This window comes from Anopheles funestus, chromosome 2RL (genome assembly GCF_943734845.2).
Source record: "Anopheles funestus chromosome 2RL, idAnoFuneDA-416_04, whole genome shotgun sequence".
Taxonomy (NCBI): Eukaryota; Metazoa; Arthropoda; class Insecta; order Diptera; family Culicidae; genus Anopheles; species Anopheles funestus.
The window spans coordinates 9,495,701-9,514,137 of NC_064598.1; the positions used below are offsets into that span (position 1 = coordinate 9,495,701).

The window sequence follows — 18,437 nt, forward strand, 5'->3', positions numbered from 1 at the left end:
CCACCCCAAGGGGCCACCCTAATGGGCCGGGAGGTTCGACCGTCTGTTTTGCCGTTGGGGAAAATTCGCACGCTGTTTGTGCGAGAGCGCTAGCAAAAAAAAAAGGGAGAGGGCCATATGGCTTCGAATGCTTTGAGGGCAGGTCCGATACGAGAAAATACGAGACCGGGGGGGGGGGGGGGGGGGGGGGGAAGGGTTGGCTCGTGCGAAACCTTTTCGCGCGGACGGGAAATTCTGTGACCGCTTTGGAGGGAGCCATTTTTCGTATAAAAGTAATGGCAATTCCTAACAGCAGCATCAATCCGCCACTTGCAATCTCAGTGTACAGAACTGTACAACAGTGTTCTACGCTTTCAGCCAACCAACCAAACCAACTAAACCAACTCACTCACCATGAAGTCCTTCGTAAGTGGAGCTTCGGAAGTTTGTGTAGTGTCCGGATGTGCTGCATCGGATTAGTGCTCCTGCCGAATTCTAATACACTTCTTCTTGTTTCTGTCTGTTCTATTCGATCAGATTGCTCTGTTCATCGTCCTGGCCATCGCTGCCGTCTATGGCGCTGAGGAGTCGAAGGTGACCGAGAAGCGCGGTATCTACGGAGGTCTCGGCTACGGTTACAATGGCTATCCTGGATTGGCCGGAGCCGGTTACTACGGAGGTGTTGGTGGACTGGGCTACGGTCACGGACTCGGCTACGGATCGCACCTCGGCTACTATGGATCGTACCCAGGATACTACGGTTCCCACTCCGGATACCTTGGTGGATACTCTGGCTACTCTGGCTATCCGTACAGTCTGGGCTACGGGCTCCACTAAGCGCTAGCGACACCCCGAATGCCCCTGGTCAGTCTGGTGATGTGATTCAACGGAACGGTTCGCTCAATAGTGCAGATAGTGCGTGCAGAGTGAGAGTGACAACGTCCAGTGCTTTCTACACAGGAGATAGCCATTCGAAATCTAATGCCGTCCAGTTACAAGTGTGCTAGAGTGATCGTTTCCGTGCAGCATCGGCCTAGAGGCGGATTAGGGGCTAAAGGATTCGTTGTGCTGCTGAGGAGTTTTTCCCGAATTCTCTTCGCCTTTCGTGCTACTACTGACCCACTGCTAGTATCACGAATGGTGGAGCTTTGGTTCCATCAAAATTCTTCTCCCGACCAACTTCCCTGGACGAATGCTGTGAATACTTTCGAAAGTATACGACTATTTACACTATACTTGATTTTGCCTCTACTGTGTTATTACAACTACTCTTTTTTTTACTTTAGTCTGTAGCATTTGTACAGTACAATAAAATGAAAGGAGAAAAATCTTTTACGTAAACTATTGAGCAGTTTTGGTGGGTCAAAATACCGAAAGAAAAATGTGGAGAATATTGATGTTTTCTAGGGAAATAGTGAAACTGCAAACTAAGAAACAAGCCCAGCAACAATATTTGGTGTATTAGCTTAAATAAGATCAGATCTTATGGACTGCTTTTGATGTCTACGATCACACTTAAAAGTCATCAACGAACTTGTCCCAGGTCACGGTTTTCTCAATCAATAGATTTTAAAATTGTCGCTTTACGGAATAACATCAATTTTGATCAATTTTGAATATTTTTAGCTCCAATTACCGTTCTACAGGTAGCCCTATAGTTAATGTAATTTACATACTACAGTAACAATTTCTCCTTCAAACAGTCAGTTTCATGTATTGATTGACGTCAGCTTCATATGTCTATTGCATCCAAAACGTTCTTGAGGTTTTTCAAACAATCGACGAACCTTCGCAAAGTTCAAGGAGAGTTTTATTATTGCTTGCTTAACCCAAATTAATTAATACCATAATTACGTACGCTACTACCCATACATTCATTCATTCCTTTCGATTCATTAAATGTCTGAAAATACGGAAATAGGAAATTTCTCTAATTAATCTAACAATAGTGAGACACGCTACTTTCATTATCGATTGTATAACTAGAACCTCCGGCATGAATGAATGAGCAAACAATTGCAGTACGATAGATAGTAAAGCGATCGTAGATTGTGCATACAGATAGTATGCAAATATTTCCCAAGCGTTCCGCCACTGCACTGATGCATCTCTAGCAATACGGATTGGAGCAACTTATTTGCCTAATAATAACAAGCAATTTGTATTCCTTGGTAAAATTAATTTTAGTTAGAAAATTTACAAAAAAATCTGTTGTAGTATGTTGTCTAAGCAATCTTTTATGGATATAATAAAGTGCACAAGAATTATTCCGTTATGCTCTGTATCGCATTTCGCCGTTATGCGCCTAACACGTATGCAATCAGCATTACACTACGTGTGATGTACGAGCACACGTGCCGCTCGAGGTCTTCAGAGGACCGTTATTTATTGAATTTTAAATACCAATACATCAATTCTAAGCCGCCTGCACTGCGCTGACAAATGAAAGTGACCATCTATTGTGTGTCCTAACAACCTTGCATCCAAATGTACAAAGGGACGTGCCACACCCGTAATGCGACAGAGCTAAAGTTATTAAATTAATATGCAATCGATACCACATTCAAACTAGCGGAAGAAATTATGCATCATGCTTCTTGCATATGAAGTCGAAACTTATCTCGCACGTACAACCGGCACTTTCCCATTTCCGTCCAGACTGCACAACGTTTCGGTTAAGGAGCTGCACGGTTAGAAAATTATTTAATTCCTTCCAACCGAAAAATATCGGTAAAATTAGACACGATTAAGGTTGAGGTGAAACGGAGCACGATCGGCTAGTTCCGTGTGGATTTAAATTAATCACGTCCTCCAACATGAACGTTTTTTCGTGATAGTTTTGTAAGTAACTCATGTTCGAAAGTGTAAACGATAAAATATTTCGGGTTCGTCGTTTCATCGGACGTTGAAGTCTTTTGAATGCGTTACGCTACAGCCCAAACTACGAGGTGAAAATAATTTATTTCTTTTAAATTAGTTCAATCAGTTTAACGAAACTAAAACAGAACGCACGTATGCGTGTAAAAACTCATAACAAAACCAAGAAACTGCTGGCATATGACTTGGGTGGGACGCAGTGGCATTCGATTGTGCATCCTACTTTTTCTTCTTCTGGTACCCGTTGTGGGTGATATCGACATCGTAGCTGGATGGTCCCGTGTATCGGCCATGGTTTGAGGCAACATCGTACGGCTGTCCGTTAAACGCACCACTACCATCCTGGTGGTGTAGGGATCCTACAAGGGGAAAGAAGATATATTAGAAGACATCCTGAAGGAGCTGATCGTAACTGAATACTTACCCTGATCGAGATCCAGCAAGGCTTGATGATGCGACTGCTGCTGATGATGATCGTGCAGCGATGGAGCCGGTGTGCTGCTGATGTAAATCTGTCCTTGCGAGGTTGCGTACGATGGAAGGTACGCATTGGACGGTGGAGTTGGTGTTGGCGCTACAGGTTGATTCACCACCACCGGTCTCCAGGGTTGTTGAGGGGCTTGTGTGACTTGCGTAGTGCCAGCACTGAGCGTAGTAGCGATCGTAGGCGTAAACCCGCTCGCACTTCCTGTTGCGACCGGAATTCCCACGAACTGAGGTTGTACATTAGAGACGGCAACCGTGTGTCCTGGGTTGTAAACTCCACCCGGTATAAGTCCTCCATTCGGTACCACGGTTGAGAATGCCGTGTAGAAAGGTTTCTGTACGACGACAGGAACCTTTGCCGGTACGTCCGGCTGCACGGGAACTGCAACGGGAATCAACGGTTTCTGAGGGTAGGTCGCAAAGTAAGTTTGTTGAGTATTGCCACTGGCTGTTGGAGCTCCCAGTGGTACGAATGCTTGTGGAAAAGCAGCCGGAACTCCCGCCGGATACGCTGGTAGAGCCGGTGCAGCACCAAAGGGAGTAAGTGTGGGAGCGAAGCCGGCCAGCGGCTTAACGGGAGCAACTCCAAACCCTGGATATAGACCAGCTCCGTAGAGTGTGGGATAGCGGGGGAAGTTTCGCTGATAGGACATAACGCTAGCACCTCCTGGGAACAGGGCATATCCTGGTGGAAGCACCCCTCCGAGTGATCCCTTGTGAAGACCGGGAAATCTCGCGTACGGACTAGGATGGTAGCCCTTGTGAAACGAAGGGACACCGTGCAGTGGAACGGCCGCATGACCTGCTAGCGCAAACCCATGCAATCCATGATAAATGCCACGTTTTTTCTTCTTCTGCAATGCGGACGTTGGGTCTAAGGCAACCAGTGCGACCAGCAGCACCACTAACATCAGTCTTCGGGTCATTATGTTTGCGATGGTTTTAACACACGTTAACACAGCACTGCAGAACACCCTGCGGGGCAGACGGTTACGGCACCGGTTCGGGCTAGATCTTCCAGTCTCACTTACACGCTGCCACACACAAGCGCACAACGGTCACACGCGCACTCATACACACCTTAACTGTAGCGAACCGGATGACCTACACGAAGGCCAGCTTGACAATGAGTCGCCGATGGTACCGGTGGGTCATATTTATAATACGGAACTGTATTTCCCTGTACACGGTACAGCGCGGTACACCGTACACCCTCCAAAAAATGAACATCTTCCAAACATCATATCCTCGTTATGGAACGGTCGGCTTAGTGCGCTTTTTTGGGGGTACGTAAAATGAAAAGAAAAGTGATCGTTAGGGGTTGTGTGGCGCGTAGAGGTGTTCACAACCTGCTGGTGGCGCTTGGCGATGCATGCCAAGTACTGTCGGGGGCTACAACCGTCCCAAGCCGAATGGCGGGAAATGTTTAATTTTCACCGTCGGTTGGCCGGTGATACGTGCTCGGGATGTAAAGCGCATGTGGTGCTTCAACCATTCGCTTCTGCTAGTTGCGATGGCATTCCAACCGGATTGGCTTCTTCAATTCAGCATTCCACCAGATAGCATAATCGAACCTGCCGATCGCTACGATTAACCGTGCCGGACCTCGCTTTGCATGTCCGTGAATGGATGGCAGTGGCATGTGCATCAGCCCGGTGCACTACTCATCCTGCTCCCATTTACGGGATGTTGTAACAAATGCGTTAGAGAAAGACGAATGCGACTTTATTTAGTTGGCAAGTTCTGTCGGCGTTGGCAACTGATGCACTGACACGAAGCGATCGCTACTCGATCATCAGCTGTGCAGCTTACTCTCACAAAGGACAAACACGATCGCCGCGACATATGGGAAGGGGACTTTTATTTCTGTTACTTTCTTATATTGCTTGCATTACTCGTTTTGGGGTGTTACTGTTTCCGTTGCATCCAGTGTGGTGTTTCGTGGTTGCAACGGTAGGGAAGTGATTTATATTTAAATTGATTCGCAGCGCCAATTTGATTTGCCATTGAGACGCCGTTGATTTCCCCCATTTCGGTTTGGTAGTCTTATTTTTACATCACATTTATGCTCACAGTTGTACCAACTGACCATACATTGCGTAAGGAAGTGATCTGCATTCGATCGACGACAGGACTCGCGCTTGGACGGTGGTTTTTTGTTTGTTTGTTTTCGTTTACGACGGACACATCCTGGCACTAAAAATTCGGGTCATAAAAGCTGTGGTTATTTATTGCTTTATGGTAAACTATTATTTTTATTCCACGGTGCGTGATAGTGAGCAGGTTACCAAACGATATTTCGGGGTATAAGTTTGCGAAATTGTTTACCAATGCATTTATTTTATTGCAAATATTTATTCTTTTTGTCGTAATTTAAAATTGTATTTTGTTGAAAAACATAATAGACACTTTAATGGTGTGTAGTCCGGAGTGGAATCGTGGATCCACTATGACTCCGACTAAAAACCAAAATTGACTCCAGTCGAGTCCGATCGAGTCCGAATGGATCCGATCGATTCCGGATGAGTCCGGATGGGTCCAGTTGAGTCGATGGAGTCCGACTAGTCATGGGTAAATTGTAAATTTTGCAGGACTCGATCCACCTTACCCCTCGCTCTCCTCCCCCCGCGCACTTCTGCCGGAATCACTCCGACTCCGACTCCAGTTGGTGGCGGAGTCGGACAGATCCGACTCCGGTAAAATATAAAATTTACCCATTACTAGGACGCATCAATGCTATCACTTCCTCAAGGTTTGGGGATACCATGACAATATGGGGGGCTAAAAACGACTGTATGGGCTGTGTCTTCTGGTATCATTCTATTGGCATGAGCAGCCCTTTCCACTTGTCAATTTAGCGACTCTTCCATTGATCCTTCCATACCAAGGACCATAACCAGGACCAAGAATTCATCTGAGTTTCTTCCAATTTAGCCAGGCTTGAGAAGGAGAAGAGTCCTCAGCCGATAGAAAGATTGATTGACAGCCAGCCAACCTGTTAGTCTGTTGCATGACATCACCTTGTATTCTTCCCAATACATTAAATCCTGGCTGTTTCAGAAGAACACAACTGTCGACTACCTTGCTATTGGACACATCAACGCTATCTTAGTTGGAGCCTAACACGATTCTACTGTCCATGTGGACGATCCCCGATTCGGAGTCATTCTAAAGACATCAATTGCCCACCGGATACCAGCATAAATCTGTGCTGCTCTCTGTGCTGCTTTTTGGTCAAAAATATATAAAATTTTGGACGACTTCAATTCATTTAAACTTCATTTAAACCGTAGTGTCTGTCATTCGTATTAGCTATTTTAAGCCACGAAAGACCTTGCAAACCTCAGGAAAAATGTTTAAAAGATAGCTAAATTTTAAACCCCGTCCCGTAGTGTCTACGCTGGAATGGACAGCAGCCTGTTCTCGCGTACGAACTCAGAATCCTTGAAGCTTCAGAACAAACGTACCTTTCCACGAGACGGTAACATTGCATCATTTAAATCGTGGACCACCAATCAGAATGAGAGGCAATACAGAAAAAACCAACCCTGGCCAACCATAAAACGCTATCGCCTTCCGTTGCCTTTCGTTACCAAATATACATCCAGGGTTAGTGGTTACGGACTTTCAAGCGAGTAAAAAGAAACAATCGCCCAACAAAATCGAAAATTTGTCCATGCTTTCACTTTCGTTTGCGTTGCACAGGATGGATTTGCCCGAACCGCACCGTGTGACTCATGTGTGACTCCCAGTTTGCACAGTACACGGTATACATTTCTGCCCTGCTTGAGGGACATGTACCGGTGCATTCAGGGTCACCGTAACGAGTCCTTGCTGAGTGATCGTACGAAAGGAAATGGGCGACAGAACGGTTCTGTGGTTTTGCTATGTTTTCTTCCCCAAAAAGCTGCTAACTTCACTTTACCAGTAATGTGAAAGTTGCCAATGTTAAAAAATAAATACTTCAATACTGGTACGGAACAACAATCGTGTTGTGGGTAAAAAAAAGAAACACGACAAATGATATCCATCACGGCGCGTAAACATTCAGGGCCGTAGAGTGATTTGATCTGAACGTTTATTCAGATCACCGAAATTAGTTCTACGGGGCAGGGCAAAGGCATTGAAATAAAACCAAAAAAACAAGCGAATTGAAACTCCGACCGGCTGTCGATGTTGATCGGCTGGTAGTTGACCATGAATTTGCGTCAAAAACCGGATCCAGCGGTGGTCCGGTCATGGGGTGGGACCGGCAAACTGTGGACGCCCGCGTGCAATGCACTTGCACCGATCCATCACACACATGGCGTGTGTCCGACCCCTGCGGGTCCCGCAATTTTGACCGGCTTCACTGGAGTTTTGGAACTGTTTGATGGGTGAAGCGAAAAGTGTTTCAGGTGGATTAAAATCAAACTTATTTAGTGTTTAGAATTTATTTTATTTCATATCCCACCTTACTTCTGCATGGTGGATTATTTATGTAAATAAATTATTTTAAAAAAGGCCTGATAAATCGTTAAAAAACAAAAAATAAATTAAGAAATTAATCCGTAAGTAGGAACATTCATATTGTCGCTTTCCACGTGGAACGTTCAAGCAAAAGATATAATAATTGATAGCAAAACCATTCGATTCACCTTCTTCGGGGGCCTGCCTGGTGTGATAATCTGAATTCGTGTGTGATCTTAAATTAACAAAGTCTATAATACACACACGCAAAACGAAAGAATTAACCTTCTTATGGTTGCACTTGCTGAAGGTGACGGTAGAACTAAAGATACATTAAACGGTGCTCTACACTTACGTTCACTTTCTAAATTTACAGCAGTGGAAGCATTTTCAAATCTATCACAAACGTTTGTTTACACCCTTAAACGTTGCAAATTAAAATTACCATCGCACGAGTGTTAGGGCCGATAAATTAAGAATGATTTAATCACTCATACAAACTGACTTGTTTTAGCTTTGTGACGTCCCACCATTTTTGGGGTTGAAAAAAAAAAAGAAGTGAACGTTGCATTTAGTACCATGACATGTGCTTTCCATTGCAGGACTAGAACCACTAACAAATGTTCCACTGACACTTGAACAGGTTGTAAAAAATATCATGACTCATCCATTTTAAGTAATAAACCAAATTTAACACATCGTACCATATCAATAGATCTTAACAGTATGGTTTTCTTTTAACACCATTGTATTATGTATATTATTTGTTGCATCTTATCTTAATGGTTTTTGGGGTTGTGGACATATACAAAAAAACTCCGAGCCAACAAACAGAAGCAATTAAATATTGCTCAAATTACTTGTTGCGGACTGGATTAGGATCATGTACGCAAGCTTGGCATGATGTAATGGACACTCACAAAAAAACTCATCCCTTAAAGCTAGGTAGGTTTATGTGTTTTGCTGACCTATAAATTGTTCGCTTGGTTCAGTATCAGGCTTTCGTTTGTTTGGTGCTTACACTTGCAAATAGAAAAAAGTCGGGTGGAATGGGAAACTTGAAATTATTTTATTCTGAGCTTTTTTCACTCAGATATCTTAAACATATCTATGTCAACAAAATTAGGGGAATGTTTTCTCATTTTTACTTGAAGAAGATAGTGAAATTAGTAAACTCTGAACTAAACTTTGAAGTATCTTTGAAGTGGAGCTCAAAGTTGCACCAATCTCAAAACCAGAAATAAAAGGGGAAGGAACTCTTTTGATTTAGTAATCTTTAACATCGTTACAAAATCGTTCGATTGCATATGAAGTACGGCATATTTCGCAAATCATTCTGTGGATTAGATGAACGATTTTACACCCGCTTAAATTCAACCAAAACACGTTTTAAAAAAGCGGTAAAACCTCTTCTCCGGTGCTTGCATTCTGCAACGGACGATTATTTTTTTTCTGTTGTTACTAGCTGCTGCATGTAGCACGTTTTAGTTCAAAATTTTAGCTCAAACTTCTTGTCGCGTGCACACGCGTAGAACTCGTCCGGACCGGTGCAACTTTCGACTTTCCGATCACACCCCAATACGCCCATTTGCTGGCTCCACAAGTTCTTACGGCAGCATGAAAGAATAATGTTTTTTCGCTGCGAGCGGAACGTAAAAGAAGGATGGAAGAATTATCATATTACCTTCTAGCATGGGCGATTAACGTGCGTGTATAAATTTTTCACTTTGTATGAAATTGGTTGGGCAGGTACTGGACCTTGCGTCTGCGGTCCGGTTCGTGATGCTTATGCTTCTCCGCGTCCTCTAAGCGCCCCGGCGAGACAGAGACACACTTCACCGGTTGGTTTAATGATACATTACGAGCGAGCGCAGGTTTTACTTTCCGTCGAAAACGTTAAACAAAAAAAAATCACAAGTACCACAAGCAATAAAAATAATCCAAAAACTCGCACACGCGACCCGCGCGAGAAGGGGGTTTCCTCCACGATCGTGGTTGATGGCGAAGGCTCGAATATTCGACGGTGTGTGCTAGAGGGACGCTAAAAAGTGGGCCTTAACCAGTGAAATGATTCGGTTGGACAGTGCAACCTGATCGGGTCAGTGCGATGGGGAACGCGAACGGCTAAAGGAACCATTCTAATAAGCTAAGGGTGCTGGAAGTAGTTTAATCAGTTCACTAGTGACCGTGCTCCGGATCGGACGGTGATCCGTGTAATTTGGGCAATCTTTTCGCGGGGTGCTCTTTTGATGGCTTAAGGTGGAAGTGCTGCTGATCGACTTAGACGAACGAAGATTTAACGATGAAGTGTACCGTGTTGTTGCTGTGCGTTTTGGTGACGCTACCCACCCTGATCCCTAGTGCTGTGTGTGATCGTACCGACGAGCAGGAACTTATTCTACGCCGAAATCGAAGAACAGTGCAGTTCCTCGTCGATCATTTTGTGAACTTTTTCGGCCTAAGCGGTCACGGCGGTACGAAAAAGATTGAACCGAAACAGGATAATGTGTTTTCCCTACCACTGACGAACATTCTGAAGGCGTCGGCAGGAAAACTTTCTGGTGGTAGTGGTCAAAAAAAGAAACCGGCAACACCCGAACGGGAACCATCACTGCAGCATGATCTGCCAACCTGGATCGATGATCGTCCGCAGAAGATAGCGAATCCTTACAGTGAAGCTTTCGAAGCGGAATCGCTGGAACCGACACGTGTATCACTGTTGAGTACTACGCGCGAACCGGAAGAAACTACTACCACCAGTACGACCACGACCACGGAGGAGATTACTACAACGACCACAAATGCACCGAGCGCAGTAACCGAAGCGGCGGAAATGGAAGCATCCGAGACTCCGACTACCTCGGCGGAAGTGGACGAGCCAGCTACGAGTGCTCCAACGACGGAACAACCGTCTCCCGACGGTGGTACTAGCCAAACCGAAGAATCGCCCATCGATCCGGACGCTGTGAACAGGCTGTCCGACCAGAGCCTCAGCTCTAGGAACGATGCGCGAGATGAAAGCTTCCAGCCAACGCCGGTACCGTTGGTGAGCTATCAGCATTACGTGCAGCCAGCCATTTGGACAGGAGGTGCCGGTTTTCAGCATGCCTTCCCCATGCAGCAATACTTTGGTAACAATGTGTTCATTCCGTCGCAAAACTCATTCCCACTAGCGTCCCCATTCCAAGTACAAACGGTTCCCGCTCACAGTCAGGGCTACCCATCCAATCAGCCATTGTACGATAATAGACTGTACTATCCGACGGGGGCTAGTACACTGCCCAAATCGCACAGTCGGGTAAAACTGCACGACAATCATTACGATCTGGTTACGTACCACGATGATACGGAACCGGCCGCTTCAACCTATCAGATGCAGTCCTTTGGCAACTATCGGGCAGGTCGATATTATTGAGGAGGGAATGTGTATTAGGTACATTTGATTCACTGCTAGATATATAGATGAATTCCTTAGGAAATGGAACTGCTTGTCAACTGGGGAGGTTTATGCTGCAAAATCATCATCCTCATCACAGCATTTGTAAATAGAAATCATCGGGCGTGGAGCACATCATTTGCGGGAACAGAAAGAAATGTCGTAAGCATTATTATCGCCCATTTTTTTATCATTTTGAGTATAAGAGTGTCTGAATGTGATGTTAGTGCAACTGTACAAAATGTTAAATAAAATTATTCATCCAATAAATGGGATCTTGTTTTATGGATTTCTCAACGAATGTTTACCGTTCTTCTCTAAAACCACTAGTGAAGGTTGAATTTTGACCAATACAAAATTTATTGTATAAATTCGACATGATTTATGTGCATTTAAAAATAATACTCTTTATAACATGACCTTCAAGAGAAGAAAATTTACTCCAAAACGTTGTATAAATTGTGTTGCCTTACAACACACGAATCGTTACCGCGTATTACAAAATGCACCTGAGTATGTAAATAAATGCCATTTATAAACCACACCGAGCTTCAAAACAAGTGGGCAAGGAAGGAAACATCTGCTCTATCTAATGGTATGTTGTTGTTATTTGCGAATGTTGCGATCCCCTTTGTCCGATCGGTACGTTACGCAATTTACTTGAAGTAATCGTCCAGAAAAGCGTACACATAGTCGTAAACTACCAGCATAATTGCACCGCCCGGCCCTAAACGCATCACCTTCGGGGTGAGACCTTTGTAAAGCGCTGCGAATCCTTCCTCACGGGCAACGATCATCATCGAGCCGAATGTGGTACGATACTTCACCTGCCCCGGAACTGGTTGAGGTCCCTACGGAAGAAAGAAACAAAACGAAATGACTATTACGGCGCACCTTGGCAGTTTGCTACATTTGCTCCACTGACCTGGATTCGAGACTTTGCCACATCGAAGGGAATATTAACGATCGAGCCAAGTGTTCCGCTCACGAACCCGATACCAACTTTGCGTAAGAATTCTTGCACAGGATCCTGTTAAGTTGTGTACAATTGAAGAGAATTTTAGTTTATGTTTTCATTTGAGTATTATTATGAATAAAAAAAACTGATTATGAAACTACGAGATCATTATGACTGAAGAAGTAACAGACATGAGACACAAATTAATCGTTGCGTAAACGTGATTACTAACGCAAAACCAACAAACAGCACAGACATTGCGAATCATTCAAGCGGATAAAACAAAACATCATGTTAGAGAGCAAGACACAAACGGACCCAGGAGGAAAGGGAATCTACAAACATAGCAACAATCGTATCACTGACATTAAAAAGTAACCAAGCTACCCACTTACCAGTTCTCCCTAACCATAGCCGAAGGGTGGCTGTTGTGTTAGAGCGGACGAAACATGAAACAGATGAGAATGAAGCATATGGTTACGTCGATAAAGCATACGGACGAAATGTGCGTCACATATATAACAATGCTGACGACCCATATCGACCCATCCTAAAACATGTACCTTATACTCCGGAACAATGCCTTTCACGCTATGGTAAAATCCAAAGTAGATCATATTGAACACTCCGTTTCGTCCGATAGTGGCCGTAAGGCCACGATTCAATCCATTCAACCCGAAGCCGGATTCGTTGATGATTTGCTTCGTAACAGCCCAAGTGCTTGGTACCTGACCCATCCTGAAACGGGACAACAAAATACACCCTATAAATACATGTTACGAGCGCATGAAACTTGTGGCCACTTACTTGTTTTTGTTTGCTTGCAAGGTTACCTTTACCATTTCGAATGGATTTACAAGAATAGCTTCCGTCACGCCCGCTCCTAGACCTGCCAAGGAAAATGTCTTCAAAAAACGAAATTCATTATTCTACAACAAGGACAACAGCGCAACGCAAATCTAATTTACCAGGGGCGTAGGTTTGTCCGATCCAAACATGAAGAAGCGTTTGTACTGTTCGAAGGTTAAAAATTTCACCGCTCGTTTGGGCGTTTCAACCAGCACCGGAGGCAAGATGCCTTTGTACAGTGAAAATACTCCTTCCGTTTTGGCCATTTTTCTGATACAATCGAAAACGCCATTGTAGTACGTCTGCAAATGGGAAAAGCAAAGGTAGAAAGAAAACCCTTTTTCACCCGTTCGGGAAATCATTACAGTCGATTTTGCCACACCCGCAACAGGGCTGGCTTGCAGCTGTAGCCTTGTTTTGACCAAATCCAATGGATGCATGATGCACACTTCTACGAAACCGGCCGATCCACCGGCGCCAACTTGCATTGCCGCTTGGCGTAGAAACTCCTTCACATCCGAAGGCATCGTACCGTGAGAGTAACTAATAGAGATGAGTTAAAGGTGTTCTCTTGGAACGTTTCGGCCAAAAGATCAAGGAATATTCTGTAAATGTTAAAGACATTTTTGGTCAGAATTTGCATTTTCGTATTCCATTATTGTTCCTTACCACGGCAACAGCCACGGAGGATGAGACAAAAACGCTAGGTGTCGATGAAGCGCTTATCAGGGACAGATGGTACTTAATGAATCTGGAAATAAGACACATTCACCGTTCACGATAACACTTTGCAATACGACGAAAACATAACGCACATTTAATTCTTCACAATATTATCACACAATCTTCAACACGCTAGAGCGGTTGTGCTAAAACAAAAAAAAACCATTGACCTCTGTTTATGTTTAAGGTCACCGTATTTGGGCGATGCGCTGGAAACAGTCTCCAAATTAACCGAAAGCTTGTTGATCAGGGACGTTGAGCACTGTTTGCTCTGTGGAAGATAGACAGATTGATGTTGTTTACATTTGAGGCGTACTTTTCTTACAGCGGTACACAATGAATCAGCTGTTTGAACCGCAATATGTTTCTCTGCACCTTCACGATACTGTTTATCGCAAATAGAGTCTACTATTGTTCAAAAAAGATTTTATATTTTAACTGAACATGGAAAGTGTGTTAAAAGTAACTAATAATTTTATGTTTCGCCAATAAAATAGCTGTTAGTTTTAATATTTTTATTTGAACATGAAGAGGCCTGTTGAATCTCCAATGTCATTCGAATTTTGACAGAATTGAAGTTACCCAGCCTGGTTGTGTTTCATAATCGTTGTGCCAAAACACACAAAACATGCTTTTCCGATAACTTTACGCCGCTTCATCAATTTTACGCCGCTTGAGCATGGTTATATTATGAGTAAATACATATATCTTGATGTTGAAATGTAAGTAAAAGTTCTCTACAACTGATCTGTGCTGTGCATCAAACAGTTGCCAATGAAAATCTTGTTCGCTTAACTTACAGCAAACTTGCCAAGAAGCCGAACCAGCTATCCGCGCTCTACTTGAAATCGAGTATAGACCATTCGCTGACGAAAATATTTGGTGAAATTGGCGGTCAAACGGAGGTGGACCTTTTGAAGTTCGACGAACAGCGACAGCGCATTATCCTTCGTGTTCCAAAAGAGTTTTACGTGAAGCTACGGGCTGCTGTAACCCTGATCGGAGAGTATCAAGGAGTGCCCTGCCATTTTCAGGTGCACAAGGTATCGCCGGTTCTTCTTACGCTGGTGGAAACTCATTTGGATTTCCCAAGGACGGCCGTCGTGTGAATCATGTCGCTGTGCAAAAGCTTCGGAAAGGATAAGGTTATATTCGCCACTAAGGAGGATCATGCTACCCCAAGTAAGGTGGAGCTTCCGGAATCGGAGCCGCGACCCGGTTTGATTTTGGAAAATGGAGACATCAACTGGAACTGTCCATGCCTTGGTGGGATGGCGATCGGTCCATGTGGCAACGAGTTCCGGGAGGCATTTTCCTGCTTCCATTACAGGTATAGTTTTGATTGCAGCCTGTGTAAAGCCATTCTCATTGAAGAGTATTATGTAAACCAATCTATTTATTTCAGCCAAGCACAACCGAAAGGATCTGACTGCTACGAAGCGTTTAGCACGATGAACGAATGCATGCGTAATTATCCTGGCGTTTACAAACAAAACCTCAACGAAGAGGAAGATGACGAAAACGGAGCTGGTGTGGCTAGCATGATAACGGACGAAGGCGAGGAGGAAGATGATGTTGATGATGCCCCGGTAAAGACGGAAAGCGAATCAAAAACAGTAGCCACAAAAGCAAAGTAATATGTATTAGATACAGTAAATAATATACGCCCTGTAGTGTTACAGTTATGTGAAAAATGACTAAATAATTTCGAACGTAGGCGTAGGATATGGACGAGAATTTCATCATATCGAGGAAATATTTCGTCAACCTATTTGTCTCTTCTTTGTCTTGCGGTTGTGTAAAAATGTTGGAGAACTTATACACTATTAGATGTTGAGTAAAGTGTTCAACTTAATAAAGGAAATATAAAAAACATTTTACAAAACGGCCTTGTATAATTTGAGATCGTTAAACAGATGGACGGAAAATTGTGACGTTTTCGTTCAAACGGTTGACGTTTTCGTTAAAAGACCATTTGACACACGTTTCGTTAAAAGATAGATGTTTTTGATATTCTGTAAAATTGGTTGATTGCGTACAGTGATGTTAAAGCGCTATGAATACTAAAAGTGGAAATAATTTGGCGATGCGTGCATTCTCGGATACTTGTTGAGTTCGTAAAACAACTGTGGTATTGTGAAAGTGCAGCAAAACGTAACGTGTGATGTGCATTTTAGCCAAGATATTCAAGGTTTGCTGGTGCTTACTGCACATCAATAACAAGCGTAACCTTCTGGTGGCGATAGCAGTGTGCAGTGCGAGATTCTGGCTTAGGACCATTTTCCCCGCTGTTTAGCAAAGTACGGTCGATCGGTTAGCACCTTCTGGAACGTCGGTAAACCGTTTACCAGGATCGGTTCAATGAGGTTAGCGTGCGGAAGCAAAGTGCATATGCGAGAAGCTATCACTGCTATTACGCACCCTACATCTCGACCATCGTAGCTTCATCATCCAGTAGCCATTGGCAGTAGCATAAACCCACCAGGCCCCCTCCGTCGACCGATGTTGTTGCTGTGTGTCCGTTCGTTCATCGAAGAAGGAGTAAGCGGAACAGTGCGTTTGGGGTGCGGAAAAGCATTTGCAAGGGCCAGACTAAACGATTTATTTTGGATTTGTGGCCGTCGAACGCGAGGCAGCTGATTGTGCCCGTGACGTGTGTGAGAATCGTGAAAAAGAAAAACATCAAAACGATACCGAAAAACGCGCATAGTGAATTGTTGTGGTGTAGTGTTTTTTTCTTCTCTTGTATGTGAAACCATCGTGTGTGCGTGCGTGTTTATTTTGGTGTTTTTGGCGGTGCGTAGAAAAGGTGCGTGATTTCGTAACAACAAGCACGGTGGTCGTGACACATAGTACGGTTGTGAATGAGTGAATCGGTGTGTTCGGAGTGTTTGTGAAACTGCTGCAGCCAGAGTGAGAGAAAGCGCATCGTAACACAAACAACGCTCAGCAACACAATCAACAGTGCGTGTGTGTGTTCCGTTTTTGGAAGCAAGATTCGGTGTGTGTTTAATGTTGTACGCGTGAATGTGCGTGAAAGTGTTGTCTCTATTAGCATAATTGTTAAACATTAGCTGAGAAAACCGTCGTGTTTGTTCTCATTTGCAACTGCACCGTAACCCGTTACTGAACCACGGTCCTTAACAACTACCAACGGTAGCAAATTGATAACAGGTAGAGCAAAACATCTTCGTAAAGGCATTGTGGGATACTGTGGCGCACAAAGATGACGAAAACAGCGCCGAAAGTAGCGGAGATGAACGGGACGGCCAAGGCAGGGAAACCTGTCAAAGAGAAGCGAAGGTAAGACACGAAACATTCAATCGAAAACTTGAAAAACTGGCCAAAAGGTCGCCGATGAGGGGGTCGTAACTGAACGACCTGTACGAATGCGTCTTGCATTGCTTGTGAACCAGCTGGAATCATCTCGTGAAAGCTATGTTAGCGATTAAACGCTTTAAAGTGGTTCACTTAATATTTGGGTCATTATTATAGGTTCGATTTGGTCAAGCTAATTCCTCAATTTTTCATGCTATATCAAAATGCTCTAGTAGGTTCCATTTTCTAAATTTCAATGTCACCTGGCAGGTTGGAGTAGTGGTGTGTATAATAACGAAAGCAACAATATTCTTCCTCACCATAGCAACCCTTCAGAGGGACAGCATGTTTTTGCTGTTGAGGAATGTCTCATGTTGGAGGTTATTTATTTTACTTTACGAACAAACGGCAGCATCGTAGTAGCATATCCTTCCGATACTCAACAGCTCGATCGCCCCAAATTTCAAACCGTACTGCTCACGATCGTGTGGGTTGTTTCTGTTGCAACGGCCTAAAACTAATGTCCCGAACCTTCTTTCTTGACGTTAATGACTTAATATTTGCTGCAGTCAATTTTGTTGATCTTTTTTTTTTCAAATATGATAGGAAAATTTTCGTAAGCAAAAAGCATTTTTTGTTTCATTCCACGACACAACGCAGGCGATAAAAAAGAGGCGCGCAAAATAACAAGGAACCGACCGGTATTTAGTAGTAATTACCCCACAACAAACTCGTCCGTTTGCGTAGGGCAAATGGCGTTTGTGGGCCGGACGTCCCTTCTGGATAGGGTCGAATGAAGGAGAACTAATTGCATGCACTGATTATTTCAAACGTACAACCAATCGTTAGTCGAGATCACCGTGAAACAGCCTCATGATGATGATGTGTTCCGGGGACAATTCACATGAGAAAAACAAACCAATACGCAAAAATTCTTACTTCAAGGTCGGCGAAATTTGTTTTACATTGTTGTGTAAATAAAATAATCGTAAGGGTATGAAAAGAACAATTTTTTTATCATGTTTTAATGAACGTTTTCCAATAATTATCATATGCTGGGGAATTGTTGATTATAATGCGTAAATGCGTGACAGGAAAACATTGATTTTCTCTGTCTATCATTTTCCTTTTACGCACTAAGGACTTCATCATGGCGATTGATTGCAGTGTGTCCTACTTTTGCCAAGGTTTTAGGGATATATCGGAGGGAAGCAGACAAGGAGTAAGGATGCTTTCGTCACAGAGCTTTGTTTTGACGTTCACTTTCGATAACAACGATGACGTCCCGAATGGACTCCATCCACGGTTGATGCATGCGCAGTTGTTCCGCTTTTTCTAGGGGCTTGTCTTCGGCTAGAAGCA

The 18,437-nt window shown here is 43.8% G+C and overlaps 6 protein-coding genes across 6 annotated transcripts in view; 4 read left to right on the top strand and 2 right to left on the bottom strand.

Annotated features, from left to right (window-relative positions):
* Positions 1-277: 277 nt before the first annotated feature.
* LOC125764769 (keratin-associated protein 19-2-like) lies at positions 278-1,320 on the top strand. Its single transcript, XM_049429348.1, has 2 exons — positions 278-405; positions 517-1,320. Exons 1-2 carry the CDS (start codon positions 394-396, stop codon positions 814-816), a joined length of 312 nt encoding a protein of 103 aa, XP_049285305.1. The 5' UTR covers positions 278-393; the 3' UTR covers positions 817-1,320.
* Positions 1,321-2,772: 1,452 nt separating this feature from the next.
* On the bottom strand, positions 2,773-4,604 carry LOC125764736 (uncharacterized). The gene is made up of 2 exons (XM_049429299.1): positions 3,281-4,604; positions 2,773-3,215 (listed from the first exon to the last, which is right to left on the bottom strand). The coding sequence occupies exons 1-2, from the start codon at positions 4,266-4,268 to the stop codon at positions 3,076-3,078; spliced, it is 1,128 nt and encodes a 375-aa protein (XP_049285256.1). The 5' UTR covers positions 4,269-4,604; the 3' UTR covers positions 2,773-3,075.
* A 7,044-nt stretch (positions 4,605-11,648) lies between these two features.
* Positions 11,649-13,654, bottom strand: LOC125764745 (mitochondrial 2-oxodicarboxylate carrier). The gene is made up of 6 exons (XM_049429316.1): positions 13,400-13,654; positions 13,154-13,336; positions 12,993-13,090; positions 12,749-12,923; positions 12,153-12,257; positions 11,649-12,078 (listed from the first exon to the last, which is right to left on the bottom strand). The coding sequence occupies exons 1-6, from the start codon at positions 13,559-13,561 to the stop codon at positions 11,884-11,886; spliced, it is 918 nt and encodes a 305-aa protein (XP_049285273.1). The 5' UTR covers positions 13,562-13,654; the 3' UTR covers positions 11,649-11,883.
* Positions 13,655-14,339: 685 nt separating this feature from the next.
* On the top strand, positions 14,340-14,866 carry LOC125764768 (ribonuclease P protein subunit p14). The gene is made up of 2 exons (XM_049429347.1): positions 14,340-14,479; positions 14,560-14,866. The coding sequence occupies exons 1-2, from the start codon at positions 14,448-14,450 to the stop codon at positions 14,864-14,866; spliced, it is 339 nt and encodes a 112-aa protein (XP_049285304.1). The 5' UTR covers positions 14,340-14,447.
* Positions 14,867-14,869: 3 nt separating this feature from the next.
* Positions 14,870-15,451, top strand: LOC125764763 (mitochondrial intermembrane space import and assembly protein 40-B). The gene is made up of 2 exons (XM_049429343.1): positions 14,870-15,087; positions 15,163-15,451. The coding sequence occupies exons 1-2, from the start codon at positions 14,870-14,872 to the stop codon at positions 15,392-15,394; spliced, it is 450 nt and encodes a 149-aa protein (XP_049285300.1). The 3' UTR covers positions 15,395-15,451.
* Positions 15,452-15,740: 289 nt separating this feature from the next.
* The window catches only part of LOC125764666 (protein similar), a 107,890-nt gene continuing 105,193 nt past the window's right edge, over positions 15,741-18,437 (top strand). The window contains exon 1 of the mRNA XM_049429108.1: positions 15,741-17,060. Coding sequence (XP_049285065.1) covers positions 16,984-17,060 — 77 coding nt within the window. The 5' untranslated portion in view covers positions 15,741-16,983. The remainder of the gene's footprint in view (positions 17,061-18,437) is intronic.

Excerpts from the sequence above, each read along its gene's own strand:
- LOC125764736 (XM_049429299.1), bottom strand. The coding sequence starts at position 4,268 with ATGACCCGAAGACTGATGTTAGTGGTGCTGCTGGTCGCACTGGTTGCC. Across the intron at positions 3,216-3,280 it reads CTTGCTGGATCTCGATCAGG|GATCCCTACACCACCAGGAT; the intron begins GTAAGTATTCAG and ends TTCCCCTTGTAG.
- LOC125764745 (XM_049429316.1), bottom strand. The coding sequence starts at position 13,561 with ATGCCTTCGGATGTGAAGGAGTTTCTACGCCAAGCGGCAATGCAAGTT. Across the intron at positions 13,337-13,399 it reads CGGGTGTGGCAAAATCGACT|ACGTACTACAATGGCGTTTT; the intron begins GTAATGATTTCC and ends TCCCATTTGCAG. Across the intron at positions 12,258-12,748 it reads GCATTGTTCCGGAGTATAAG|GATCCTGTGCAAGAATTCTT; the intron begins GTACATGTTTTA and ends ACAACTTAACAG.
- LOC125764768 (XM_049429347.1), top strand. The coding sequence starts at position 14,448 with ATGAGTAAATACATATATCTTGATGTTGAAAT. Across the intron at positions 14,480-14,559 it reads ATATATCTTGATGTTGAAAT|CAAACTTGCCAAGAAGCCGA; the intron begins GTAAGTAAAAGT and ends CTTAACTTACAG.
- LOC125764763 (XM_049429343.1), top strand. The coding sequence starts at position 14,870 with ATGTCGCTGTGCAAAAGCTTCGGAAAGGATAAGGTTATATTCGCCACT. Across the intron at positions 15,088-15,162 it reads TTTTCCTGCTTCCATTACAG|CCAAGCACAACCGAAAGGAT; the intron begins GTATAGTTTTGA and ends TATTTATTTCAG.